The sequence below is a fragment of the Perna viridis genome, chromosome 12 (assembly GCF_037379345.1).
Source record: "Perna viridis isolate PV_CMFRI_1.1 ecotype Kerala chromosome 12, ASM3737934v1, whole genome shotgun sequence".
NCBI lineage: Eukaryota > Metazoa > Mollusca > Bivalvia > Mytilida > Mytilidae > Perna > Perna viridis.
The window spans coordinates 25201420-25227007 of record NC_142456.1 but is presented as its reverse complement, the minus strand read 5'-3'; the positions used below and the strand labels follow the sequence as shown (position 1 = coordinate 25227007).

The following is a 25588-nucleotide window of genomic DNA, read 5'->3' as shown; positions in this document are numbered from 1 at the left end:
TCAAACACACATAACCACATGTATCATGTGATCTATTTATAACTTTGTCAAGATTGTAATGTAAATAAATATATGGGACATTTAAATGCCATATGGATTTACGACGCTTGAAGCTTTTATTCTTTCTTTAGATCAGATAAGGTAGGACACTTTAAAGGTATACATGATAAGGATAGTAAGTATTACACAAGGGTTTTCCTTACGGGTATAAATATACTTTAGGATGGACAAAAATAAAAAGTCATGATAAATAATATTAAGTATGGGTTCATTTGTTCATATTTTTTTTATACTTTATGTTCATAACTACGGTTGACAGGTATCTATCTATAGAGGTCTTCAATGTAATTTACTTCTTTTATCAACACTTTCTCAGAGTCTTCATCTTTGATTGCAAAAATTCTCCCATCAAATGTCCAAAATGAATCAATCTTTTTTCCCGTCTAAGCCCATGCAGTGATTTGATCATAACGTGCCTGTACTTTGTCAGGTCTTCAGTGATAAAAGTATTATCAGGATTATTCTTCATCTACTGTACATGTCAACGCTGGTTCTAAATTTAGTTTGGTGTTTACTATGTTGACTACAAGGTTATCCGTTTTTTGTAGAACATCTTTGGTTATTGGTACATTATAAAATCTTAATGATGTCCTACGACCGTACTGTTCTAGTTCTTCGTGCTCAGTTCGCATTGTGTACATTTCTGTCCTGATTGATCTATTTTCTGCGCTGAGTTAATTATTGACCTTTTTTAATTCTTCAACTTGTGTATCAGTACTCTCCTTTAATGTTTTGTTTTGATCTTCAACAGATTTGACCTTTTGGTCGACATAAAGTTTGAGGTTCTGATTTTCTTCATCAAGTTTTTTTTTATTTTTATCTTTTGATTATGCTCTGGAAGAAGTGTATTTAGCGGTGCAATAGCCGTTGTTACTGCCGTAGATACAACTTCAGACACAATCGTTTTAATATCTGTTTTAAGTTGAGAAACAAGGTCGTTTTTTATCTCTGTTATCAATGAAGAACTTATGGACTTGACTACGTCTGGTTGAGCGAGTGTTTTAATGATTAGATCCGACAAATAGGGTATGTAAGTCTCGTCACGCGACTCCGTGTTTTCATGAGAATGGGTCCTCATCTCCCATTCAAATGCATTGAGATTCGTCATTAACATAGCAATGAGTTCAATGTTAAAAGCAAAATATCTTTTTGTGAGAAAAAAATACTGATAAAAAATGACTACTGAATAAAAATGTTAAGAAAAGCATAAAATAGAAGATTTCGCGACACAGCGTTTTAATTTCCCGGAAGTGAACAATCAAATGCAGACCGGTCTTCGGATTTCAATTTGTTTGTTTGTTTGTTTGTTGGGGTTTAATGTCCGGGCAGCAATATTTCAGCTATATTCAGACGATGAACATGAAATTGATAATAAAATGAACATGAAATGATGATGAAATGAAAAAGGGATGGGACACAACGACAATGGGGTCGACAAATTTTGATTGCCACTGGAAATAGGGGGAGGTGGGTAGGGTCGGGCAATTTAGCCTCCTGTGGCGGAGCCCTATGGTTCCTACTCCAGGAGAATACCACAGTAGGGTTCTTTAACATGCGAGGAACGTGGCATCTTTCCCAACATGGTGCACCACTATGGGTTGCGGTCAGGTTTTCCGTATCATAGCCTGACAACCCTAGCATGTAACACGTCAGGGGTACCCCATTCCACCACCTGGGGCACACATCCCAGTTGCTCTGTGGGCAGAGCGCCCTAGTCCCAAGCTAGGGTTCTGAGCACTATTTAGTCGCCTTTTACGACAAGCTTAGCACTGCTACAGGCCTATTCTTTTAACTCCCGGACCTGCACGGGGCTCGGATTTCAATAATTCTACATCTAAAATTCCGGAAGGAAAACTGAAACTAGAACGAGACTTACCAACCCTATTAAAGCTTTCCTATGGCAAGCCAAAGTGGACAAAAATGAGTATTTTCTAATATTAAAAAAAATGGCTTTTTAATATTACAAATTCATCCTCTAATATTACAAATTAGATTTCTTATATCACCAAACACTTTTTTAATATCAAAAAATCATTTTTAATATTAAAAAATTCAACTGAATTTCCAATATTAAAAAACGATTTTCTAATATTAGAAAATGGATTTGATGGATTCAATTACGATTTTTTAATATTAGAAAATCATTTTGTAATGTTAAAAAATGTGACTGATTTTGCAATATTACAAAGTGATTTTCTAATATTATAAATTCATTTTCTGATATTACAAATTCAATTTGTAATATTACAAAATGTGTGATATTTTATAATACATGTATTACTAAATCAGGAATTTGTAATATTAGAAAATGAATTTTTAATATTACAAAATGAATTGATAGTATTAAAAAAAATATTTTCTGATATTAAAAATGATTTTGTAATATTAAAAAAGTATGTTTGCTAATATTACAAAATAAGTGTTTTCTAAATATTAAATAATGATTTTTCAATATTACAAATTCATTTTCTAATATTACAAATTAGATTTCTAATATCACAAAACACTTTTTTAATATTAAAAATAAATTGAATTTCTAATATTATTTTTTAATATTAGAAATTGATTTTCTAACATTATAAATTGGAATTGTCGTTTCAATTACGATTGTTTTAATATTAGAAAATCATTTTGTAATATTAAAAATGTGACTGATTTTGCAATACAACAACGGGTAATCAAGGGAACCAAGGTTATAGCGGTAATCAAAAGAATGTAATCCAGGGACAAAGACCAGACATGGAAAACAGACATACACAACAAAGAACATAAAGTAACTAAAATCATACATACAAAGTAACAAAAGTAAATGAGCAACTCGGATTCCACTAAAAACTGGGAGCATGGACCAGGTGCACCGGTAGGGTAGGCGTCCTCTGCTTTTATAGAATTATAAAAATATATAGAAACACCCGCCGAGTTGCTCATAGAAAGTCAAGTCCGGGGTAGACAACCGAGGAAAGGAAAACTATGACCCGTTGAATAAATCAGTTTTCATGGTGCTGATGGATACACCATATCGATTCATAGTGATTTTCTAATATTACAAATTCTTTTTCTAATATTACAAATTCAATTTGTAATATTACAAAATGTGTGATGTTTTATAATATAACTAAATCAGGAATTTGTAATATTGGAAAATGAATTTTTAATATTACAAAATGAATTTCTTATATTAAAAAATCTTTTCTTATATTAAAAAAAAGATTTTGTAATATTAAAAATTCATTTTCTAATATTACAAAATATTGATTTTTGTCCACTTTGGTTTGCCATATTTTCCCCTTGTGTTTTGAATGTTACGGGGTTGATCATAGGGGGTCCACTCGACACATGTTTGATTTATGATTATGGGACACAGATTGTGATCTTGGACGACTGGCCGGCGGTTCTATTTGTTCATTGGATGTTTTAGAAAGGTTCCTTTTTCTACATGCACTCCTACCTCTAGCCAAATTGTCTTCATTTGGTTGGTTTGTTGAAGTTTGAGGAGGTCGGCCATTTTTTTTTTTACGTTTGACAAAACGGTTAGCAAATGTTCTTGTATAGGAATATGCAAGTCCTTTTAAATGTTAAAGTTGATTTTTTCAATAAGTTATCCATAAAACTAAGTCAACATCATGTTTACAATTCACTGTGAATTGTAAACATGATGTTGACTTAGTTTTAATAATTAATACATAATCGTGTAAACGTTTTGGAGCTGATGCACTACGTCATTACTTTGTCGCCATCTTGCTAAAGAAAAAAGTCCGAGGTTTAATCGGTTTCAGAATTTATCGGATTGAAGCAAAACTTGTTTGTAAATAAATCCAGGATTGGCGAAAAAAAAATTGTAGAATATACTTTATTTTTTCATAAAAATATAATCGTACTATATTTTTTCTTATTAAGTCGAGGCAAAACAATGACTAAAATAATATTTTTTCAATGGCTGCTCTATAATTTTTTTTATAGAAAACCCAAAATATTTTGAAGTTCAAATTTCATTTGCAATTGCTTACATGGATTTTAAATATTTTGATTTCAGGTAGTTTTATATTCATTTGATATTTTTTTAACTTTCAATTGGAACCAACAAGAAATTGTAAGTCAGCTGAACACTTTTTTCTTTAAGGTATACAACATTATGGAATGGTTAAATGTGGATGTACAGACGGTACTTGTTGGTTTACTTGTGATATTGTTGATGTTCAGATTTATGGAAAGATTCAAGTACAATCTTCCACCCGGACCGTTTGCCTTGCCAATAATTGGAAACTTTCAATGTAAGGAGTAATTATTCTAAAGTCTTTTTGTTAACAAAATAATCAATCACAACTTATACAGCCACGTGTATATTTTTAAAAATAACTAAAATTGTATGTTTCGGCGTTTGCTACAAGGAAATAGAAAATGGAAATATAACCTAATCACAGAAATTAACGCAAACTAATTGTCACGTGATAGACCCTTTCGCGTTAAAACAATGATCATGCGTGATATACACTTTCGCGAAGAAGGGCTGAAGTAGATCAAATTAACAATTTTGCTAATCGACCATCCATCATTTATCACGATAAGGTCTATTTCTCTCCAAAGTATTTAAACCACCTACGCAACTGGCGACAACAATGCAGATGCTTCAATCGAGATCTTAGATACGGAAATGTGATACAAGCTACCTATCTTCTACGTGCTAAGTCTACGAAGAACTAACGTCCTACAAACAAAACACAGCACAACAATAGTTAAGCACAACAAAACACAACACGACAAACATAAAGCATAACACAACGCAACAATTAAGCAAAGCACAACAAAAACAACAATTAAAAACAACAATAATGGATGAATGAGTTAAGGAATTTTGAATTGTTATCTATGCACACAGCTATATATAAATTGTTTGAATTAATTTTTTTAATAATCACTTCTGGTATAGTGCTTCTGACAAAAGACTTCCAGAGAAAATGGCGGGAATACAAACAAAAATATGGCCCAGTTTTCACGATACAATTAGGTAAGCCATAATAATATTAAATAGCATTTGGTAAGAGGCATTACAATGATGAATATTATGGAGAAAATGTAATGGATATAGTTTTAACTTTACCACCGCTTATTGTGGCAAACCAATAAATTAGCTTTAACTCTATAGGTATGCTGAAAGATCTCTACTCGGTGACAGAGGGGGACAGGTTAAACTGCAAATGTTAATTTGAATTAAACGTAGCTGAATATCCCATAACAATTAGAAATTCGGAATCATTCCAAGATGGTTTGCTTGATCTCCTGGGCCTGGGTCCAACAGTGAGCAATTTAACGTAAGAATTGTACAGTCTCAATACTAGTAAATGAAAGATAGTATTCTTCAATCCTACAAAATATAGATAAATACGAGCAGCATCTAATTTACACAATATTTCAGCTTGAGATATATGCTAATAGCCAATTAAGATAAAAAAAATTTTGATGGAATACATTTTTTCCACCCTGACAGATTTTTTTTGAGAAATGAATTGTCAAGATCTTACTAGTTACATGTACCTAACCATTATTCTGAACGACAACGCGTCACCATGTATCTTTATCAATAAATGTCCGTCAGACTACAAAAATGATATCTTTACGACCTCTTAATGCAAACATTAGTATAATACCCAAGTATAATTCGTCTAAATAATAGTCAACAATAAGTTATGCAAGGCAATAATAAGTCTTTCAATACATTATGAATACAGATTCCCTCAGGCCCCCTTAATTTATTATATAGATAGGTTACCTCAGACACCCTCTTCGGTACATTATATATACATGCTACCCTGACCCCTTCTTGATTATATTATAAAAACAGATTTTACCTCAGGCACCCTCTTGAGTACATTATAAAAATATGTTACCCCAGGTCCCCTTTCCCTCTTCAATACAGTAATGATGGAGAACAGCTCAGGGCACAGGTTACCTGAGGGTATTTTGAATGGACCTGTTTTCCCGGGAAATCGACCATATACATGTAAGAGTTATTACCCTTTGTACGTCGGTAATGTTCGAATAAGTCAACATAGTACGGAAGCGACGGGCGCCTGGTTGTTTTGCGGAGAAGAAAATAACAGAACAGAAATGTCTACAGTGCAACGATAGTCAAGCTTAAGCTGTCAATTAAAATAATGTATACAATGATGAGGCCCTGTCTAGCAATCAACATGTAGTAGGACGCTTGTAATCAGACAAGTTCCAATATATCACAATTGAAAAAAATATCAATTAAGCGGCTATAAGTCAAGTATTTGAATTTGAAGTCAGACTACTGCTGTCCATTGTTCCATTCGGGTAGTGAACAAGTATGTCGGGTTGGAGAAGTACTTACCTTTACTCAAACTTAAAAAAAAAACGAAGTCAAAGACGAGAATATGAACAAAAAATAACGTATAATGAGTAGATATGAATTTGAGACGGTGAACAAAGATTTGTATTTTACTTTTTCTATCATGCGTGATTTATGAACGTTCGTTAGTTACAAGAAATCAGTGAGTATATCAGATATAAATCCTAAGAGTTGTTCTATATAATGTGGTCAATAAATAATTGTTAAATCGAACTAGAGTCTTGATATTTTCGGGAAGTTCGAGTACTAGTTTTATACAATCGAGTAAAGTCATGTGCGATCGAGAATTCAGTTGTTTTATTTAGCAAAATTTCGGAAATCGGAATGATAGAGGATATTTGACCTTTTCGAGTGTGAAACTACTTAAAGGATTTAAAAGAACTACAGAGCTTGTTTTTCTTTTCTTTTTTTTCAAGTGTGTCCAACATGTATAACATGAATCGAGATAGAGTTACGCACGCTATTGCGGCACATTCGGTAACGTCAGAATTCGACGTTTGTCGACACTTTTCGTTTCTTGCTTGCTTATTGAAACACGGATACAGTCAAGCAAAATAATTTCTGATTGGTAACAATTGAAACAGCTTGAACATTTCTTAGAAAAAGCGAACAGATTAATTAATTTGATGATCAGTACTACCGGTAAAGTAAACTTGCACATGCATGCGCACCGCAGCGTGGAATGCAACCGCAACATATATGCACACTCTGTCTGTCGAGAGGGAAAATTGGAACTTTCTCTTGCGATAAATAAGCATGTGCATTTTGATATACATGTATTAATTTATGTTACATGTACAAATAGCAGAATTTGGACCTATCACAACTTAGTATTTCGATTGAAAGAGCTTTCTATTCTTCAGAAAATCGGGCTTTCATCAACATCCATTAGATAGCCGCTCATTGATGAAGATTTTCATTTCATTTGCTCATTTGTGTTTTCCGAAATAAAAAATGTTTATGACTTCCTTTTCTACACACATTTTATCTATTAGCATTCTGCCTTTCTATACCTTTGTTAAGTTCTGTCAACTTTATTTTGCGTTTCAGTCATTCCACTCCGATCGAGTTCCTATGAACTATAACAATTTATTCTATTCTTTTTTTGGCTTATTCTTTCATTTGTTAAGAACACAAAATAAAGATTCTTTTAGTCTTTCTGAATCTCACTGATTTCGATTTCTGTATCTTTCAGTTGCATGATCTATATTTCGTAATCGCAGAGACGAGTATAAGTGTCTGGTTCTTGTTATCTAAAGCAGAAATTATTTCCGTTTTATTTCCCCATTTCCCGATCGACAGAAAACGTTCCAAACGTTCAAAAAGTGAAAGTTCGAAAAATCGACAGACATTCGTTTTTTTTTTAATTTTCTCCGTTTTAAACGGTTTAAAGCATAAAAATGAAATATGTTTATTCCTAAGTGTATTTACAATTACAAAGTATCATTATTTCATAGAAGAAATTGCCAATTGATTGTAAAATTGCTTCGGAGCATGAACTTTTCTCAACGAACCCAGAAAATATTGACATCTGACATTTCGCTAGACATTTTCAAAAAGACTTTTTTGTTTGTACTGAAAATTTTATCAAATGCCGACGTAGAATTGCTGAAAGTAGGTACATTTTTAGGAAATATTAACCGGAAAAGAATACTGTGTAAATAAGTTCTGACATTAATGATAAAATTTGATTACTGAATACTTTTAGAAATCTGACCATTTACTAACACTTTCATTTTTGAATTGAATATTTTTGTTTTGCATAAAGTTAACGCAATTTCGATAATTATCTTGAAAAGATCATATGAAATTATTCTTCCATGCAAAATTTGGCGAATTTCGTACCCTCTGCAATAGCGATTCACTATTTTAGCTTTTTTGGACCTACAGTGTGTTACACCTGACATACGGAATTTTGACGTTTTTACGGGTTTTTGGAAAGTTTAATTGAGTATAAAGAATTAGAAGTACCATGTTCGACAAATATTCAGAAATTATAATTTGTCCTGATTCCAACAGTATACAGCTTTCACATAATCACATTTTTTTTTTTTTTTTTTTTCCAACACAGTCGCAATAGTGTGCGTAACGTCGATAGTTTTGAAAACTCCGAGAAAAATTAAAATCGTTTTCGGTAAGTACAATTGCCTCAATTCCGTAATGCAGTACTTTTGTAGCTCTTATTTTCAATTATACATAGGTTCTCAAAGGATAATCATGTTAAATGATAAAGATGTGGTTTTAGAGGCCCTGGTGAAAAGAGGAGGTGATTTTGCCAACAGATCAAAACAGCCAACACGTAGGTATACAAAAGGCGTCGCTTGATTAATTGTTCACGTCGACATCTAACAACACTGTGGGGCTAAACCCATCAAATGTCTAGATTTCCAAAAACTTTTCCATACTCTGATCTTGGTTCCAACAGTTTTCCAACATGGAGTATCGAACTTTAATTTCCTTGTCATAAAACCTGTCGTTCGAATTTTAGAAGGATAGTTTAGCAATTTTAAATGCTCCAAAATGTTTTAATTACATGTAGCAGATATTGCACTTTGCCTCTAAATCTTGTTGCTAGAGAAAATAATACTGCTTGCAGAAGTAATGGAATCGAATACGGTTATCCAAATTTCATGTATGAATTTTAGATTAAGGGTAGGCGACTATTATTTCAGTTCTTGTATCTAGAAAACGTACCATATTCAAACTTCTGTTTACATATTTACCTTTCTCATTTACCACACTCCCAATAACTTCTGTTTACATGTACTTTCCTCATTTACCATACTCCCATGAACTCCTCTCCATTTATGGCATAATTCTTTAAGGACAAGGATATTTTTATGTAAAAGTGTCATTAATTGTAACGACCAGCAGTGAACTACATTGTCTATTTGACAATAATTTATAGAAGATAATTTGCATTTGAGCCAAAGAATCAATCCATAGATTGATTATTGTTTAACATCCTGTGATATTTCAGGATGAGCAAACATACTCTGCTTTGTACTAGTCCGAAACACACGGCCGGATTTTAGTGTGCTATCCCACAGAAGCAACAGTCCGCAGGTAGGCATGCCATCCCAATTAAACACGTTATTTTGACTCCGAGAAAATCAATCGTCTATCTATTTCCTTGAATTTCGCGTGCTTGGTGGAGAAGCAGTGACTACCAATTTTGAAGTCTGTTGTGAATCGGTCGGGGATCGACTACTCGAGGCGAGCACGCTACTATCAGACTACAGAGGCGGTTAAAATCAATTGAAGAATAAATGATGAAGACATCACCCAATCATTCAAATAAACAAATAAAACAAGTCTGCTTTCCACGTTCTTCATCGCTATTATCTCCATATCCTATCCTCTGTCGCTTTTGTACTTTTCTCACCCCCCCCCCCCCCCGATGTACCAACACCAACAATGGAAAGTTGTCTATAATATATGTAAAAAGACAGATAACTGGAAACAAGCTTTGTCTACAGCATTTCATTGCTTTATGTCATTTAATGTAATTTTGATTTCATATTTTATCAAAAATAAATACTTAACAACCGATGTCATACACATTTAGTGGCGGATCCAGAGGGGGGTTCAGGGGGTTAGCAGAGGCGGACTCAGGTGGGGGCGTGGCGGGCGTGCGCGCCCTAAAATTTGCAAAGCATGGGTTGTCAAGTGTAGATTTAGGCGGTTTTAGGTTGAAACTTTAATTTTTCGCTAATTTCACCACAAAAGATATGTACATTGCACCCACTCTAGAAGAATATTTCAAAAATTTAACCTCTAAATATTTTTTCGCTTTGCTCCGCTCGGCGAAATTTTAACTGTGTGCCCCCTCCCTCAAATCTAAAATCCTGGATCCGCCCCTGGTTAACACTCCTTTTTTATTGGAAAATGTGTCATTTTCGTGTAAAGTTGTGTAAAATAATGGTAAATAACGTCCTAGCACCCCCTTTTTCTGAGGAACCTCGGCTATCACCCCTCCTCTTCAAAGCGTCTGGATCTGGCCCTGCACATTTCTCGTATATTCTTAACACCGAACAACGAAAATTCTAAAGCAAAATTTACGACATACAGTCATATTACAGTCACACTGCAATGACGTCATGTACCAACTCTTTACAGATATAATTTTGTCACAAGGTGGGAAAAATATCGGCTTCGGTGATTACACTCCACTATGGAAAATACAGAAAAGAAAAGCAGGACAGGCCTTAAGGTAAGCATACAATTTGCATTTCTGCATCTGAATTGCTTAGGGCTAGGTAACGTTTGGTGTCTGTAGGATGTCATGTAACAATTACTTCTTGGGTAAGGCAGCCGAGCCGTCTATTTCTACTTCATTTTTCTTAGTAAAAATATGGAAGAACCATATTCTACGGAAGCGCTTTAGAGCCCCTTGTATGTAGTTTTTTTTCAAATTATCGACTTAAAAGTTGGAATATCGACTTTGAAGTAGGAAATTCCAAATTTGAAAAAAAAGTAAAAATACAAAACAGAAGACCTAATAATTATAAAAATTAAGGATTAAAAAGAAATAAAGTACAACTTGTAGCATTACGAAAATGTAACTTTAAGTACCAGTCTTTATAAAAAATCATAAGATTCATGCATGTCAAAAACCCATTGAATTCAGTTTTATTTCTTGTTCAGAAATAGTGATCACATAACCATCCTTAGTTTTTCATTTGGTTGTTGCAATTATATAAATTGTACGTGATATTGGCACTTTGCAAGAGTTATCGTTCTTGATTTTGTTTGATTTGGTTGATTTTAGTGGTTGATGAAGTTACGATTTTCTAAAAAGTGCAGATCTGAATGCAGAAAAGATTGTTGTTTTGTAAAAGTATAGCATATGTATACTTAACAATCATCATTTGTTTGCTGGGTTTTTCTTGGCCAAGAACCACTTCACCATTGGCAGTGTCTGAATTTTATGTGGACTGGAAATTAAATAAAATAAAATTATTGTTGCTTGATTTTTTTTCCTCGAGTTAATGGGTTCCAGAGTCGAAATCTGAGTTAGTTTTTTCGAGTAATTCTTACTTGTTATTATTGTTACTTTCGGCCTCACTGATATTCTGAGTAGATCAACTCAGTTTTTGCTGAGATGTTTTTGGTCTGTGCTTTTAATTGGCAGGTCCAGGGGAAGGGGGTTTGTTAGAAGTTTCCTTTGTCAAGGAGGTAGACCTAGGGTAAGGGACACAACTCTTGAAATCAGTGATAAGCTTGTATAATATTCAATTCAACAATATTGTTTACAGGAGATTGATGTAAAATGCTTAATATAAACATTAAATAAAACATAACCAGTAGTAGCCAGGAACGGGTCTATTTTTCTGGGGTCCCATTTCAAAATCACTGTATCCGCGCATGAATATACAGCAATGTTTTCGTTTTTTTTTCCTTTAAGTTAATTGTCTCCAAGGACATACACGATGAATGTTTAAGTAACATGTATTTCACGTGATATTGAAATACTAGGCGGATTGAGAATTTACCTTTTTTCTTCTAACAAACATGAGTTTTAATTTACCGGTTATCAATGATTTCAGATTTGTAACAAGAACAAATTCTAAATTGAAATCTAGCTAACATTGCAAAACATTTACCTTTTCAGCCTACCAATCTGACATTTACCTTTTCAGCCTACCAATCTGACATTTACCTTTTCAGCCTACCAATCTGACATTTTTGGGGGTATTTTTTTTTTTAAAGTATTGCAATGTGCAACACATCTGTTTTATTTTAGTAACAGTCTTTATAAGAATCAGACAAGAGGTGATTCTTGCCTTTGAAAAAAAAAACAACACCAAATACACTTTTATTTTTAATTCCATGCGGGTCCGGGTGTCAAAAGAATAGGACCGCAGCAATGCTAACCTTGTCGTAAATGTAGTGCTCAGAACCATGGCCGGGGGCTAGGGCGATGCCTACAGAGTAACTGCGTTGTGTGCCCCAGGTTTTGGAATAGGATACCCCTGGCATGCTAAAAGCTGCGGTCGTCAGGCCATAATACGGAAAACCTGACAGCAAAGCATAGCGGTGTAATGTGTTGGGAAAGATGCCACGTTCTTGCACATATGCTGTGGTATTCGATAGGAATAGGAATCTCAGCGCTCCGCGACAGGAAGCTAAATTGCCTGACCCTGCACACACTTCCTATTTCCAATGGCAATCAAAATTTGTCGACACTATTATCCTTGTGTCCCATCCCATTTTTCATTTCAACATCATTTCATGTTCATCGCCCGGATATAGCTGAAATACTGCTCTTTGGTGTTAAACACAAACAAACAATCAATCAATCAATCAATCTAATTCAGAAACAATTACAGACCACATAACCAGTCGTAGTTGTGGTCATTCGGTTGTTGCACTTTGAGATAAAAAATATATAGAGATTGTGTATGATATTCGCACTCTACGCAAAAGTTATCGTTTTTTTGGTTGTTTGGTCTTTGTCCATGGATTACATTCTTTTGATTACCGCTATAACCTTGGTTCCCTTGATTACTCTATATTTGGTTTGATTTGGTAGACTTTGGTGGGAGATGAATGTATGGCTTCTCAAAAATACAGATCTTAGTACAGAAAGGACTATTGTTATGTAAAAAGAAATATATAGCATAGAAAAATAATTGCATATCTGGTGGGTTTTTTTACACCGTGAATCACCTCTGCTTGCAGGTACTTCTCTGTCTAAGAATCAGGCAAAATGTGTGTAAGGTGTGGCACATGCAGAAAAAAAACGTTCTTTTATTTTATCGCACGATCCAAGTAATCATACCTCATAATCTCCAAAAATAACCATCAAAGTGTTTGTAAAGTTTGCCTTGTTAAGATATTGAAAGGTCAAACTTAGTTGAAATGAACTATGGAAAAATGGCGGGATAATTTTCCCTCACTTTTTCTCTATATAAGCAGTAAAAATTATCTACATTACAGATGCTCCAGGAAAAATTTTAATGTTTTTTGGTCAGTTTTTTTTCTAGATTATTGAATATATTTAATTTAAAAAGACCAATTGAGTGAAATAATATGAACTAATTGCCTGATTCTCATACAGAATGATTCTTAAATATCAATTAATTGCGTATACGTGATAATCATTTGATGACTGGGATTATGTATCTTAACGAACATGTATTACCCTGTTTGAACTATTTTGAACTATTTGTACTGATTTTGTATCACTAAAGGACCCAACATGATGCAGTACAAATTAAAGTATTAAATAAACAATTGAAAACAATGCATGAACAATTGCATATAAACATATAAAACATGTGATACATAATTTAATTTAATTTCCGACCCTTATATATGGCAACACTGCCTGCACAAAGTCCGGCGCCCTAGACCACTCGGCCGCACTTATTTTTACAACAACACCATGCCTGTTTACTTTTCCTAGCGGTTTTAAAGTGCCTGAAAGTTTAGAAAACCTGTATTTTGACAGTCAGTTTTTATATAAATATAAATATTTCATAAAAATAATTTTCTTTTTCATTTTTTCATCAGATTACAATAGCTACAGATTTTAATGACAAAATATTAACATAATATAACTGCAAATTTTTGCGTATTCACCACCTTATTGCCCGTTTTGTATCCCTCCCCCCCCCCCCGAAAAATATCAGTGAGTTTTAATTCAGAAATACCTTAAATTTGCGCATGGGCAGGTGTGACAGATCGAGTTGTAGCTTTAAGTCTTAATTTTATTGGCTGTTGTACAAACTGCGTAACTTTTTAGTGCGTTTCATTAAAAAAAAACCTTTCAAGCCATACTGTGCGCATGTGCGTGAGCGGGAGATCAGTTTAGTATTTAAATTATTCAATTTTTTTTTTAAAGTTTGCATTGAAACAGGCAAAAGGGGTAGATGAGTAATGGATACGAGTACACGGGAAGTGCTTTCTTTTTCAACTTTATTGTTATAAGATTTTATTTCGTGAACTGTGTGTTTCGTATTTCAATTATTTAATTGGTTCAACAAGTATACTATTTCCAATTATTAAATATATGAAAGAATATTCGCGATTCAATACATAAACGTGATTAACCATGTAAAATATTCCGGACACCAATGCCTCTGATGGTACATGGAACTTCACGGTTGCCATCACTTTTGTCCAATGAAATGCGATGCTGTACGCTCAATCGGTTACTTTGCCCTGGTTAAGCATCATTGGTGTCACGTGCTGTCAAAGCAACCTCATACCGACTGCGTCGGGGAAATGGTCATTCTTCACTTGAACAAACATATATACCAAAATATTTGTTTTATAAATCGAGAAAAAGAGAACAAAACAAAGAAATCTAATACAATAATTATGTCAGCTCAGTGCATGCTAAGTCATGTTTTATGGAACTATGAAAAAATATCGACCTCGGCTATCGGCCTCAGTCAATGTCTCTAAAAAGTGTTCCATGAAATATGATATCACATGTCATAATTTTATAATATTGATTAAGTATTGTGCCTACTCAGCTGATGTTGCAAAATCTTTTGAGTTTCAATTCATTTTACCGTTCTGTATCTCCTTAGTGAAACAGGAAGCCAGTCTATGTGATGTATGAATTATGTCCCTTTATCTCTTAACATCAAAAGACTAAACAAATGACAATATTGCTATCCCATAAGTCCATGGGTACTAATTGAGTGGCTTTATTTCAGGACATACATGAATGGAGACCTGTATGAGAGGACGATCCATCACTTACTGAGACTGGTCTTAGACAAAATGGCTTCGCAGAATGGAGGATTTAATCCAGAGCCATTTTTGGACTGGTTAATCTTCAATGACCTACATTCTGTTTGCTTCAGTGAATGGTAAACTATCGAAATTGGAATTAAAATATGCACAAGTGTAATCACATGTACAAAATAAATGTACATGAAGTGGTAGCTTCCTTTAACAGATACATTTAAATACTGCACTCCATTGCTCGTTGGTTCTTTTATCTCAGTGTGTAGTGATAGTGCCAAACAGATAACAAACGAATCTGGGTACCTTTCCTGTTACAATTGTGAATTTTGTCGAAGGCACTCAAGCTCTACCCAGGGGCAGACATTAGTTTCATTTCTTGTTAACCCTTACAGGCACTTGGACATTATTCAAATGAAACGTCCTTGATAATCGGATAACATGTGTAAAATCATTCACTTCACTCTTTCCTGACTTTGCAAGATTAATGCATTTTCTATGGAGTTGGCTTCAGTGTCTTAAGTGAATTTGAAACATCAAACGCTGTTAGGAGCTTGGATGGAACCGAGCTCTACTGTAATCTTTTAGGTTGGAAAATCGGTATTTTCGAATCTATAGATCTAGAAATATTTTATCCTTTATTATTACAGTTGTTTTTTTTTCTGTTATGAATATAAAATTTTGTTTTTCGCCTTATTTAAACAGGTTCTTGGTAAAGTTATCTTCTTTTGTTACAAAATATAAATTGTATAAATTAATCATATAAGTTTGGTTTCAAGTATATTATATGTACCCATACTATATACTCATTTTTATTTTTTTTTTAATCAACGAAGCAAAGATATAGATGACCCGATAGTACAGCGTTTCATGGAACTTGAAAAGGCGATTGATAGCGAACTAGGTGTGGGTTTTATCGAAGATAAATACCCGGTTTTGTTGAAGGTATGGGAAACACGAAGAATGAAGAAATTCAAACAGGTTGTGGAAGATTTTACAAATTTGGTTCGTGACAGTTGGAATAATCATCATGCTACTTTCGATGCTGGTGAGTATAGTCATCAAATATCGACCTTCGTCACTCGCCAATGTTTACAGCTTTTTGAGTGTATGTTATATATAGTCGCTAATGGCGCCAATGAAGCAATCGAACCTTAGTTAACTCACCGTTCATGCAATGTCACTGATTCGGAGTATGTTGGTCAATATCATGCAGGATTTTTAAACAGGAATTTGCAGGGGCGGATCCAGGATATGAGTTTAGGGGTGGGGCGTTCATTGAATTAAATGCCGTGCATAGCAAGACAAAATATTACAGGGTGAAGCTTGTGGTGAAAAATCTAAGATTTCATGGAAAATTTTTTTCCTATCGATTTAGGGGGGGGCGTACTACGCCCGGCACGTCCGTCCTTGGATCCGCGCCCGCTTTGACAACTGTGATATTTAGCAAACCACACTTACATTGTATAGCGAGAATGGATATGATGAATTTGTCATTGAAACAACGACCCCTCCAGTATGAAAAATGTCAGTTCAAGGCCACCCACGGGTTTGCATTGTACGACGATAAAATTCGGCTTGTGCTGGCTTTATCTTAATAAACGTAAACTAGGAGTTTCTTTACCAGTCTGTAGAATGATGAAAGTAGTGTTATAGTCATTGTCAACAACCACATGTTCTCGGAGCACCTGATTCCTCTATCGGTTTTTTTTTTGTGGGAGTTCATATTGCTAGCGCTTAAAATTTTTTTTGCGTGTTACGTCTTGTTTTTCTTATCTTTAGCTATGCAATTTGCTTCGAGCAATTCGCTCCATTGTGTACATATGTGTGTGTGTAAATCGTCTTTGTTTCCTATTTAAATGTTCAGTGTGACAAAGGGAGAACAAACCTTTCATTTTTTATGAAAGGGAACTAGTTGGTAGTAAAAAGGAATATATTTTTCCCTCAAAAGTTTAGTATTAGTATCTTAACATAGAAATAAATGGTGAAATTCATCCCCAATACCATCAAAGCATAATTTACAAAATCTATTCTCCCTTATTTACATTAGCCCATCTTCCAGTTTCAATGGGTATATTAATATTATTTGTTCTTAGTTTACACAGTCAACTCCTTGCAGATTGACAATGTGCATTAACAAAAGTGTAATTTTGTCTTTAAAGCATTGTTGCGACGTCAACCTACTGTTAAATTGTAAAGCAGTGGATAAATACAATGCGCATAAACAATAGTGTAATTTGTCTTAAAGCATTGTTGTGACGTCAACCTATTGTTAAATTGTAAAGTAGTGGATTTTTTTTACCGCATTAGCTATGCCCAGTTTTCAAATATAACGTTGGAGAAGTATATATCTGAAAAATGGGCATAGAATAAACAGGATTAAAAAGCAAGCGGACATGTCAGAGAACACAAATAATAACTCAATTCTTGAAACCAAATGATTTATTGATATTTTTTTATCCAAAAAAAAAAAAGAAATCCTAGTCCTATGGGCCTGTATTCATGATGGGTTTTCGCTAGATCCTTTGTCAGTTTTTATTTATTACTATTTTTTCCGACGCAGTCGGTATAGTTTAGCTTTTTACCCTTTGACCTTCTATGGAAACGTAAGTCACCTGGTCGCAATTCTGGCCAAATACTGATAACTTAATGGCATTCGAAAAATCTGTATTGAAAATTTTGAATTGCGTGCCATGTGTTATTTTCTTGAAAGAAATGTAGAAACTTAAAGAAGTTAAAAGAACAAATTTTTACTGCGTCGGCTATCTTTTTTAAAAGATATTACTTGTTTATTATTATTTTTTTATTTCAGGAACAATCGAAACGTCTTTCTAACGTTTGCTGAATGAATGCAAATTATGTTGCAAATACCCAATATATACCAGAAGCGAATTAAGCTCACAGGAATTACACAAAAGGCCTCAATGGAATTCAAAACCGATAAATATTAGGATGTCAAAATTTAAGTAACAGAAACAATGAAATGCTGTTGATTCGTAAAAAAATCAGTTTCTTTTCGTGCGCGCGTGTTCTTATGCGAACCACGGCTTTTCATTGTATCCTTTTTTACTGAATGTATCATAAGATGATTAAATAAGAATAAGCTTATACAAATGCTTGATAACATTTCTTCATTTCAACAGATAACATTCGCGATTTAGCAGATGCTTTGATACTTGTAAATAAGCAAGATATGGACGACGAACAGAAAGATGATGTATCAAAATTAACGGACATCCACATGTTTCAAGCTCTTATAGATATTATGCGAGGTAAGTGCAAAAAGATTTAAAATATATATTCTATTCAAGAGTGCAAAATGCATTGAGCTGCATGTCATTGATGCATAAACAATATGCTAAGCAATAATTATATAAGTCTTTTCATTGGCTCGACTCAAGTGTAAAATTCTCAATGTACCTGTCAGAGACGATTCACAAATTATGCGCGTATGCATATTACGGTCAAGATAATTTGCATAACAATTAAATTGGCTGACCTACTAATTGACAACAAATGATACGACAATTTTTATCGTTATTAAATGAATTGTTCACTTCCAATTTGGCATATTTTAATTCCCTATGAACCAAATTCACTAAACTCTTAAGATTAATTTCAAATCTCGTTATTTTTTAACGAACTATAATATTTATTTGCGGTAAGATTTTGTAGGGCGGTGCCCCTCAATCCCATCTGTAAAGTGCATCTTTATATTAATTTGAATGCATTTTGAACCTTGCTGGTAAACATAACACTTTTCTAAACTGAACCTGTTGTAAAGATCGAAAGGTATTCGTTTTCGATAGGTTTCACAGTACATGTATCTCCTCCCACTTCTATTACAATCCTCAGTTACCATCAATCGCTGGTGATCACTGTGGATATTTTCTGCCCATATCACAAGAATCACTTCGAAACCACAGTTTATCGGCAACTTTATTGTTTTTCCATTGTTCTTACTGCCCGATATTTTCTATCCCAGGTTACTGTCGTGATTTTGAGTAATATCGATAATTTCCAATGACAACGTTACGTCATATTGACAGTAGCGTCGCCGATGAACAGAATCGCGGCAACAAAACTATTGTTTATTTTGTATTTAACATTAGTAATTTCATCAAAAATGGATTTAAGTATTCTCGTTGAACCACCGGAAGTGCAGTTTAGACACATAATTTTATGCGCCATTTTCAGTGACCTACCACGACGTCGGGACATTTTTGTCGCATTTTGCGGTAAGAAAATATGACACCGGAAATGACATTTTCATCTTTTTGTAGATACTGTATTCGAGTGGTGATTTTTATTATTTTTTTAAACGCTGTTTTTTTTTTTTTTTTTGGTGGCAAGGGGTTGATTCAATACCATGCATTTCCCATTTTTTAATTCCTGTTCCTTGGATGTGAAGTCAGAAATTATTTACATCGCAGCAAAGTTAAACATTAAAATCAATTTAAAAATTCAACGTACGCATCTGTTGCTAGAGTTTGCCTTATTCCGATAAACGTACCCTGTAAATCAACTTTTGTCAGTTTCAGGCCTTGAAACTGATAAATTGCAATAATGCGTTCAAAAACGAAATCAGAAACAGCAATGCAACTTCAGTTATTTTATTTCCACAAAATGAATTTATAGCAGTCAGACATGGTACCAGTCCGCATAAAATTCAGTCACTGCTAATAGTAAAGTGATTCATGATGTAAAAAAAAAAACACCAAACAAACGATGCTTTTTAAGTCTACGTATGTTATACTTTCGCATAACGATAATTATTTCTGCATTCAGATTTGCACTTTTTGGAAAATCAAACATTCATCTCCCACTAAAATCAACCACATGAAACAAAATCAAGAACGAAAACTCTTGCTTATTTATTTGCATATATATTATCTTGCTTTGTTATTTCAAAAGCGCAACAACCTAGTATTGAAAAGCTATGACTGGTTATGTGTTCAGTAACTGTTTCTGAACAAGAAATAAAACTGAATTCGGTGGGTTTTTGACATGCATGAATCACCTTCTGTCTGATTTTTTATACAGACTGCTACTTAAAATGCGCACTACCAATAGCAAGTATCCTCTGTGATACATTCTGTTCATATCACAAGGATAATGCAGAGCGTCATAACTAAAATCAAAATGATTCAAGATCAAGGACGTATACAAAACATTTTGTTCGAACGAAAAAGAAAAAAAAAATAATTTAACTTAATTTTTGTTAAAGGATGTTCGCTGCATGCTCATGATCAGACATTTTTGTCAGATGTTCATACTTCAGATGTTATCCATTTCATAGCATTTGGAACTTTTTAATGAAATCCTTCGTATTTTGTCAGTGTTTTAATGGATAAAATCTACAAAGACAAAAGCTATGGAAAATCTAGGAAAAAATCCTCTTCCCGCCAAAATTTTAAATGCTTATACATGTATCTCAAAGGCAAACACACTGACCCATCTAATTTTTCTTGTTGTTATGTTCTACCATGAAATATTTTGAAAGTTTTCGCAACATTTTGGAATCCTTGTTGTTAAATAGAGCGGCAAACACCCAGAATCAAGGACTAGTAGAGCTGGGGTTGTGAATCAAGGACTAGTAGAGCTGGGGTTGTCAATCTCAAACAGAATCAAGGACTAGTAGAGCTGGGGTTGTCAATCTCAAACAGAATCAAGGACTAGTAGAGCTGGGGTTGTGAATCAAGGACTAGTAGAGCTGGGGTTGTGAATCTCAAATTATATATAAACAAAACTAACGTCACAAAAGCATGAATTGCAGACTCAACTCCAACCGGATGATAACAAAAATATTTCCCGATCAATAAAACTAGCCCAATAAAAAAGGTTGACCTAAAATCGAATCCGAAAACAATGCGAACGGAGTTCTCCATCAAGTGCATATGATATTTTTCTATGTGCAGAAGTTGAAACAACAGAAAAACAAATGAAAGACAATGTATCATCAATACCATGCGGCATACTGGACTCAAGACAAATAGTGAAGACCAGTATGCACAGTATACATGTGTAGCATGTACAAAGCCGCTTATTCTTTATAAAGTACAGTAGCTAAATAAAAAAGAATACCAATTTTAAATAAAATCTCCGAAGATGTTTACTAAGATTAGTGTTGTATACCAAAATGACTAGCTCCTTTTAAGCTTAAGACACAACAAAAATTGGCAATGCACAAATGTCCGGAAAATCAACACTTTCTTAAATTTAGTGATAAATTATTGACGTACAAAGTTGATATATATTTTATTCATTTTACATTTTAAGCTGGATCTGATACATCAAGAATGATACTGTATTATGCTTTACGATATATGGCCAGTAACCAGGATGTTCAGACCAAATGCCAGGAAGAAATAGACAGAGTTGTAGGTATGTCTAGTTGTAAGTTTGCTTATTACAGCGCATACAATGATGATGTTCATTGGATAGAGTGGAAAATAAAAAAAAAAAAAAACTCGTGTCATAAAAATAGTCCAATATTACATGTATGTATATAAAGCGGGTTCTGTTATAACTATGGAACGCAGCAACTGTCTTTTGTTGATGGTTTTCTATATACGCAGTACATTTCTCGTTATACACAGTGCATTTCATGGTATACATAGTGTATTTCACATTATACGTGGTCATGGACTCATTATACGCGGTGCATATAACTTTATATGCAGTATAACTGTCATTATACGTGGTGCGTTTTTCATTATATGCAGTACAAAACTGTGTATACGCAGTACTTTTTACATTATACGTGGTACATATATCGTTATACGCAGTGCATTTTGCAATATACGCTGTACATTTCATGTTATATGCAGTACATTTTCTAATATGAGCAGTAGATTTCACAGTATGAGGAAAGACATTATACGCAGTATTTTACGCCTTATTTGCAGTAGTTTCAACTTTATACATAGTGCTTTGTTTTGTATATGCAGTGGAAAATTCACTGGATATACGCAGTGCATTTGTCATTATACGTGGTTCTTTCGACATTATACGCAGTAGATATTTCGTTATGATGATGATCATTTATTCTCGTTAGTTTCCGTAAATGTTCAACTACAAACGAAGTGAATCCAAAAAAGCGGTTTTTTTACTTAGGCGAAATTCATACGCACCGTAACCAATGGACTCCAACATGCAGACGAACGTCTCAGTAACTTCTATTTTAACCAAACTGAACCTAACAAGCCTAGTTCCAAAATTCGCAGAGGAGAAAATCTGACCAGATATTTTTGTAAGCTTTCAAGACAGGATTTTCATGACTTAGGAGTCACTGACAGAAACATTATTATGAAATTAAGAACCGAATACATTACGTTTGGCGGGCGTCAACCAGACAGAATCGACAAGCACTTCGAAATACCAAAAGTTACACTGGAAAGTCTTTTAGAATTAAAGTTTTCCATTACTTATATCAGCCGCATGTTATGCGTTTCTGAAAATACTATATACAGACGGATTCAACAGTTTGGTCTTAGTAAGAGACTTTTTTCTGTCATAGAAGATGAAATACTTGATAAACGTGTAAAAAAAAAATTACAAATGAATTTCCTCATTGTGATGAGTCTATGCTAAGGAAACTTCTTAAAGTAGAAGTTACAGAGACGTTCGTCTGCATGTTGGAGTCCATTGGTTACGGTGCGTGTGAATTTCGCCTAAGTAAAAAAAAAACGCTTTTTGGATTCACTTCGTTTGTAGTTGTACATTTACGGAAAGTAACGAGAATAAATGATCATCATCATAACGAAATATCTATTGCGTATAATGTCGAAAGAACCACGTATAATGACAAATGCACTGCGTATATCCAGTGAATTTTCCACTGCATATACAAAACAAAGTACTATGTATAAAGTTGAAACTACTGCAAATAAGGCGTAAATACTGCGTATAATGTCTTTCCTCATACTGTGAAATCTACTGCTCATATTAGAAAATGTACTGCGTATAACATGAAATGTACAGCGTATATTGCAAAATGTACTGCGTATAACGATATATGTACCACGTATAATGTAAAAAGTACTGCGTATACACAGTTTTGTACTGCATATAATGAAAAACGCACCACGTATAATGACAGTTATACTGCACATAAAGTTATATGCACCGCGTATAATGAGTCCACGACCACGTATAATGTGAAATACACTATGTATACCGTAAAATGTAAGATGTATAAAAAGAAATGTACTGTGTATATAGAAAACCATCAACAAAAGACAGTTGGGGCGTTCCATATATAACAGTTATGAAAACAAAACAGATGATATAAACCATGTATATTAAGAATATTATATACATTTTCTTCTAAGTTTATTTAACAACAGTTCAATATAATATGGTATTGATTAATGAATCTACATTCTTTCAGATGGTCTTCTTGACGCTGTTATTTTGATCATACTTTAAAGTGTTTAGTAATGAAAACAGATGCATACAGGTATATTCAAGATAATACTTATATTAGTGTTACAAGTATCACATAAGGTTTATCATTTATCGAGATACTCTTACAACACCATCTGTAATTTTTATTTATTATTAAGGGAACGATGTATTGCCTGGAATTAATGACAGACAAAATCTACAATACTGCCAGGCGACTCTACGTGAGGTCATGAGGCTTGGAACATTTATTCCCCTTGGGATACCCCATGCAACCGCTTGTGACACTACCGTTGGTGAGTTGTATACTTAAAGCAATTAATCGATTTGTTTTGTACTTCGGCACATTAGAAGATATGGCGACAATTTCATGCTTGATAAAAAAATTATTCATATTTTGAAATTCGATTAATTTCGAAGTAGATATTCCTCACGTTATACTTAATTCATGCCTTGCCATTGCATGTACGTGCAAATTCAGCTTTTATGAATGTGTCCCCAACAGGAACCAGAGTGCACGTTAATTATCAAACATGATTTATTGGTAAATACTTTTAAAATTGTTCATGGAAATTGTATGTCATTAAATGGTTTAATCAGAGGCATTTTGGGAGAAAATGTTTCGAACAAGCAGCAAATCTCACGGTGTCTGTCAATGCATGATTTAAACATTTTCTGGAGTAGTCGGATACTTCAGCTAAGGTAGATTGTTGTATCTTCGACTTCTACATCATATCCATTCGCCTTACATTGATATCAAATTTGTTCTGCTCTTCAGGGTTAATTTTGAAATCACTCATCCAGTAAGTCAGAATATTAAAGTACAATATAATTTGTGGTTACTTGTCTTTTTACACAGATTTTATCTTTTTATATCTTATCATTGTTCACTTGGACAAAAAAAATTAAATTTGATATATTTTTTACCCCCCCCCCTTTAAATAAAACAGTTCAATGCCATACATTTTAGGTGGATATGATATTCCAATGAATACAACCGTCCTCATCAACCACTGGGAACTTCACCACGATCCACATGTCTGGGGCGACCCGGACAAATTTGATCCGACAAGATATTTAGACGACACCGGAAATTTACAACGTAAACCTGAGAATTGGTTAGCTTTTTCTGCCGGGCCACGTGTTTGTTCCGGGGAGACTGTAGCAAAACAAGGACTGCTCATTATGTTTGCGGCTATTTTACAGCGTTTTAGAATTAAACTGACTCCTAATACAAGTCAAAAAGTAGAATTGAATGAGACCTTTTGGTTAATGGTACCAAAAGACTACAGAATAATGGTTACAGAAAGAAATGCATAATTAGGAAATTAAAGAAATATTTCATTGGCAAATTTTACATTTTTTTAATCATAAACTACTACATGAAACCATATTTCAATTGGTACATGAATCCTTCTGATAGATATATGATCTAACAACGGAGTTATATTATAACTGGAATGGACTAACTTTCAATATATAATTTCGATAATTCTACTTAAGCCCTGTAATCACTAACAAAATTTGCGTTGTCCAAAAATCAAAGAAAATTTTGACCAAGAAAAATGTAAAGATCTTCTTTTAGTAGCTATCACTGTTTTTCTGGTGACTTCACAGAAAAAATACGTAGTTATAATATTGTGTGGTCGGTATACAACTGATGGCGATGAAATCATTAGAGGCACATTCTTATGAAACTATATGATTATTCCTTTTTATTCGTTTTTGTGTCCTTATCTTGGATAAATGAACAACAGTTCATGTCATAGAAAGTGTCAAACCTTGACACACTTGCTTGAAGAGTTAATTTATTAATTAGTCATTCATATACTTTAACAATTAATTATGCTCAATGTGTCCTAAGCCTAGATTTAATTTATGTTTAGATATTGTAGCTATCTTTCATTTAAGTCTACTTCTTATATTGTGTATATCGGCATATGATGGATTAAATCATTTATTGACAGAGAAGTATTTTTTTTTCTATTATATATTGTGTAATGATAGTAAAAGCGTAGGTTTGAGATGAAATCAAGAGAACATATTCCA

General features: G+C 33.7%; 1 protein-coding gene across 1 annotated transcript; it reads left to right on the top strand.

Annotated features, from left to right (window-relative positions):
* The first annotated feature begins 145 nt into the window (after nucleotides 1-145).
* On the top strand, nucleotides 146-25510 carry LOC148601803 (steroid 17-alpha-hydroxylase/17,20 lyase-like). Its single transcript, XM_088556859.1, has 11 exons — nucleotides 146-175; nucleotides 4181-4331; nucleotides 4988-5065; nucleotides 8631-8729; nucleotides 10550-10643; nucleotides 15103-15258; nucleotides 15970-16181; nucleotides 18277-18405; nucleotides 21413-21529; nucleotides 23701-23835; nucleotides 24510-25510. Exons 1-11 carry the CDS (start codon nucleotides 164-166, stop codon nucleotides 24857-24859), a joined length of 1533 nt encoding a protein of 510 aa, XP_088412985.1. The 5' UTR covers nucleotides 146-163; the 3' UTR covers nucleotides 24860-25510.
* The last annotated feature ends 78 nt before the right edge of the window (nucleotides 25511-25588 follow it).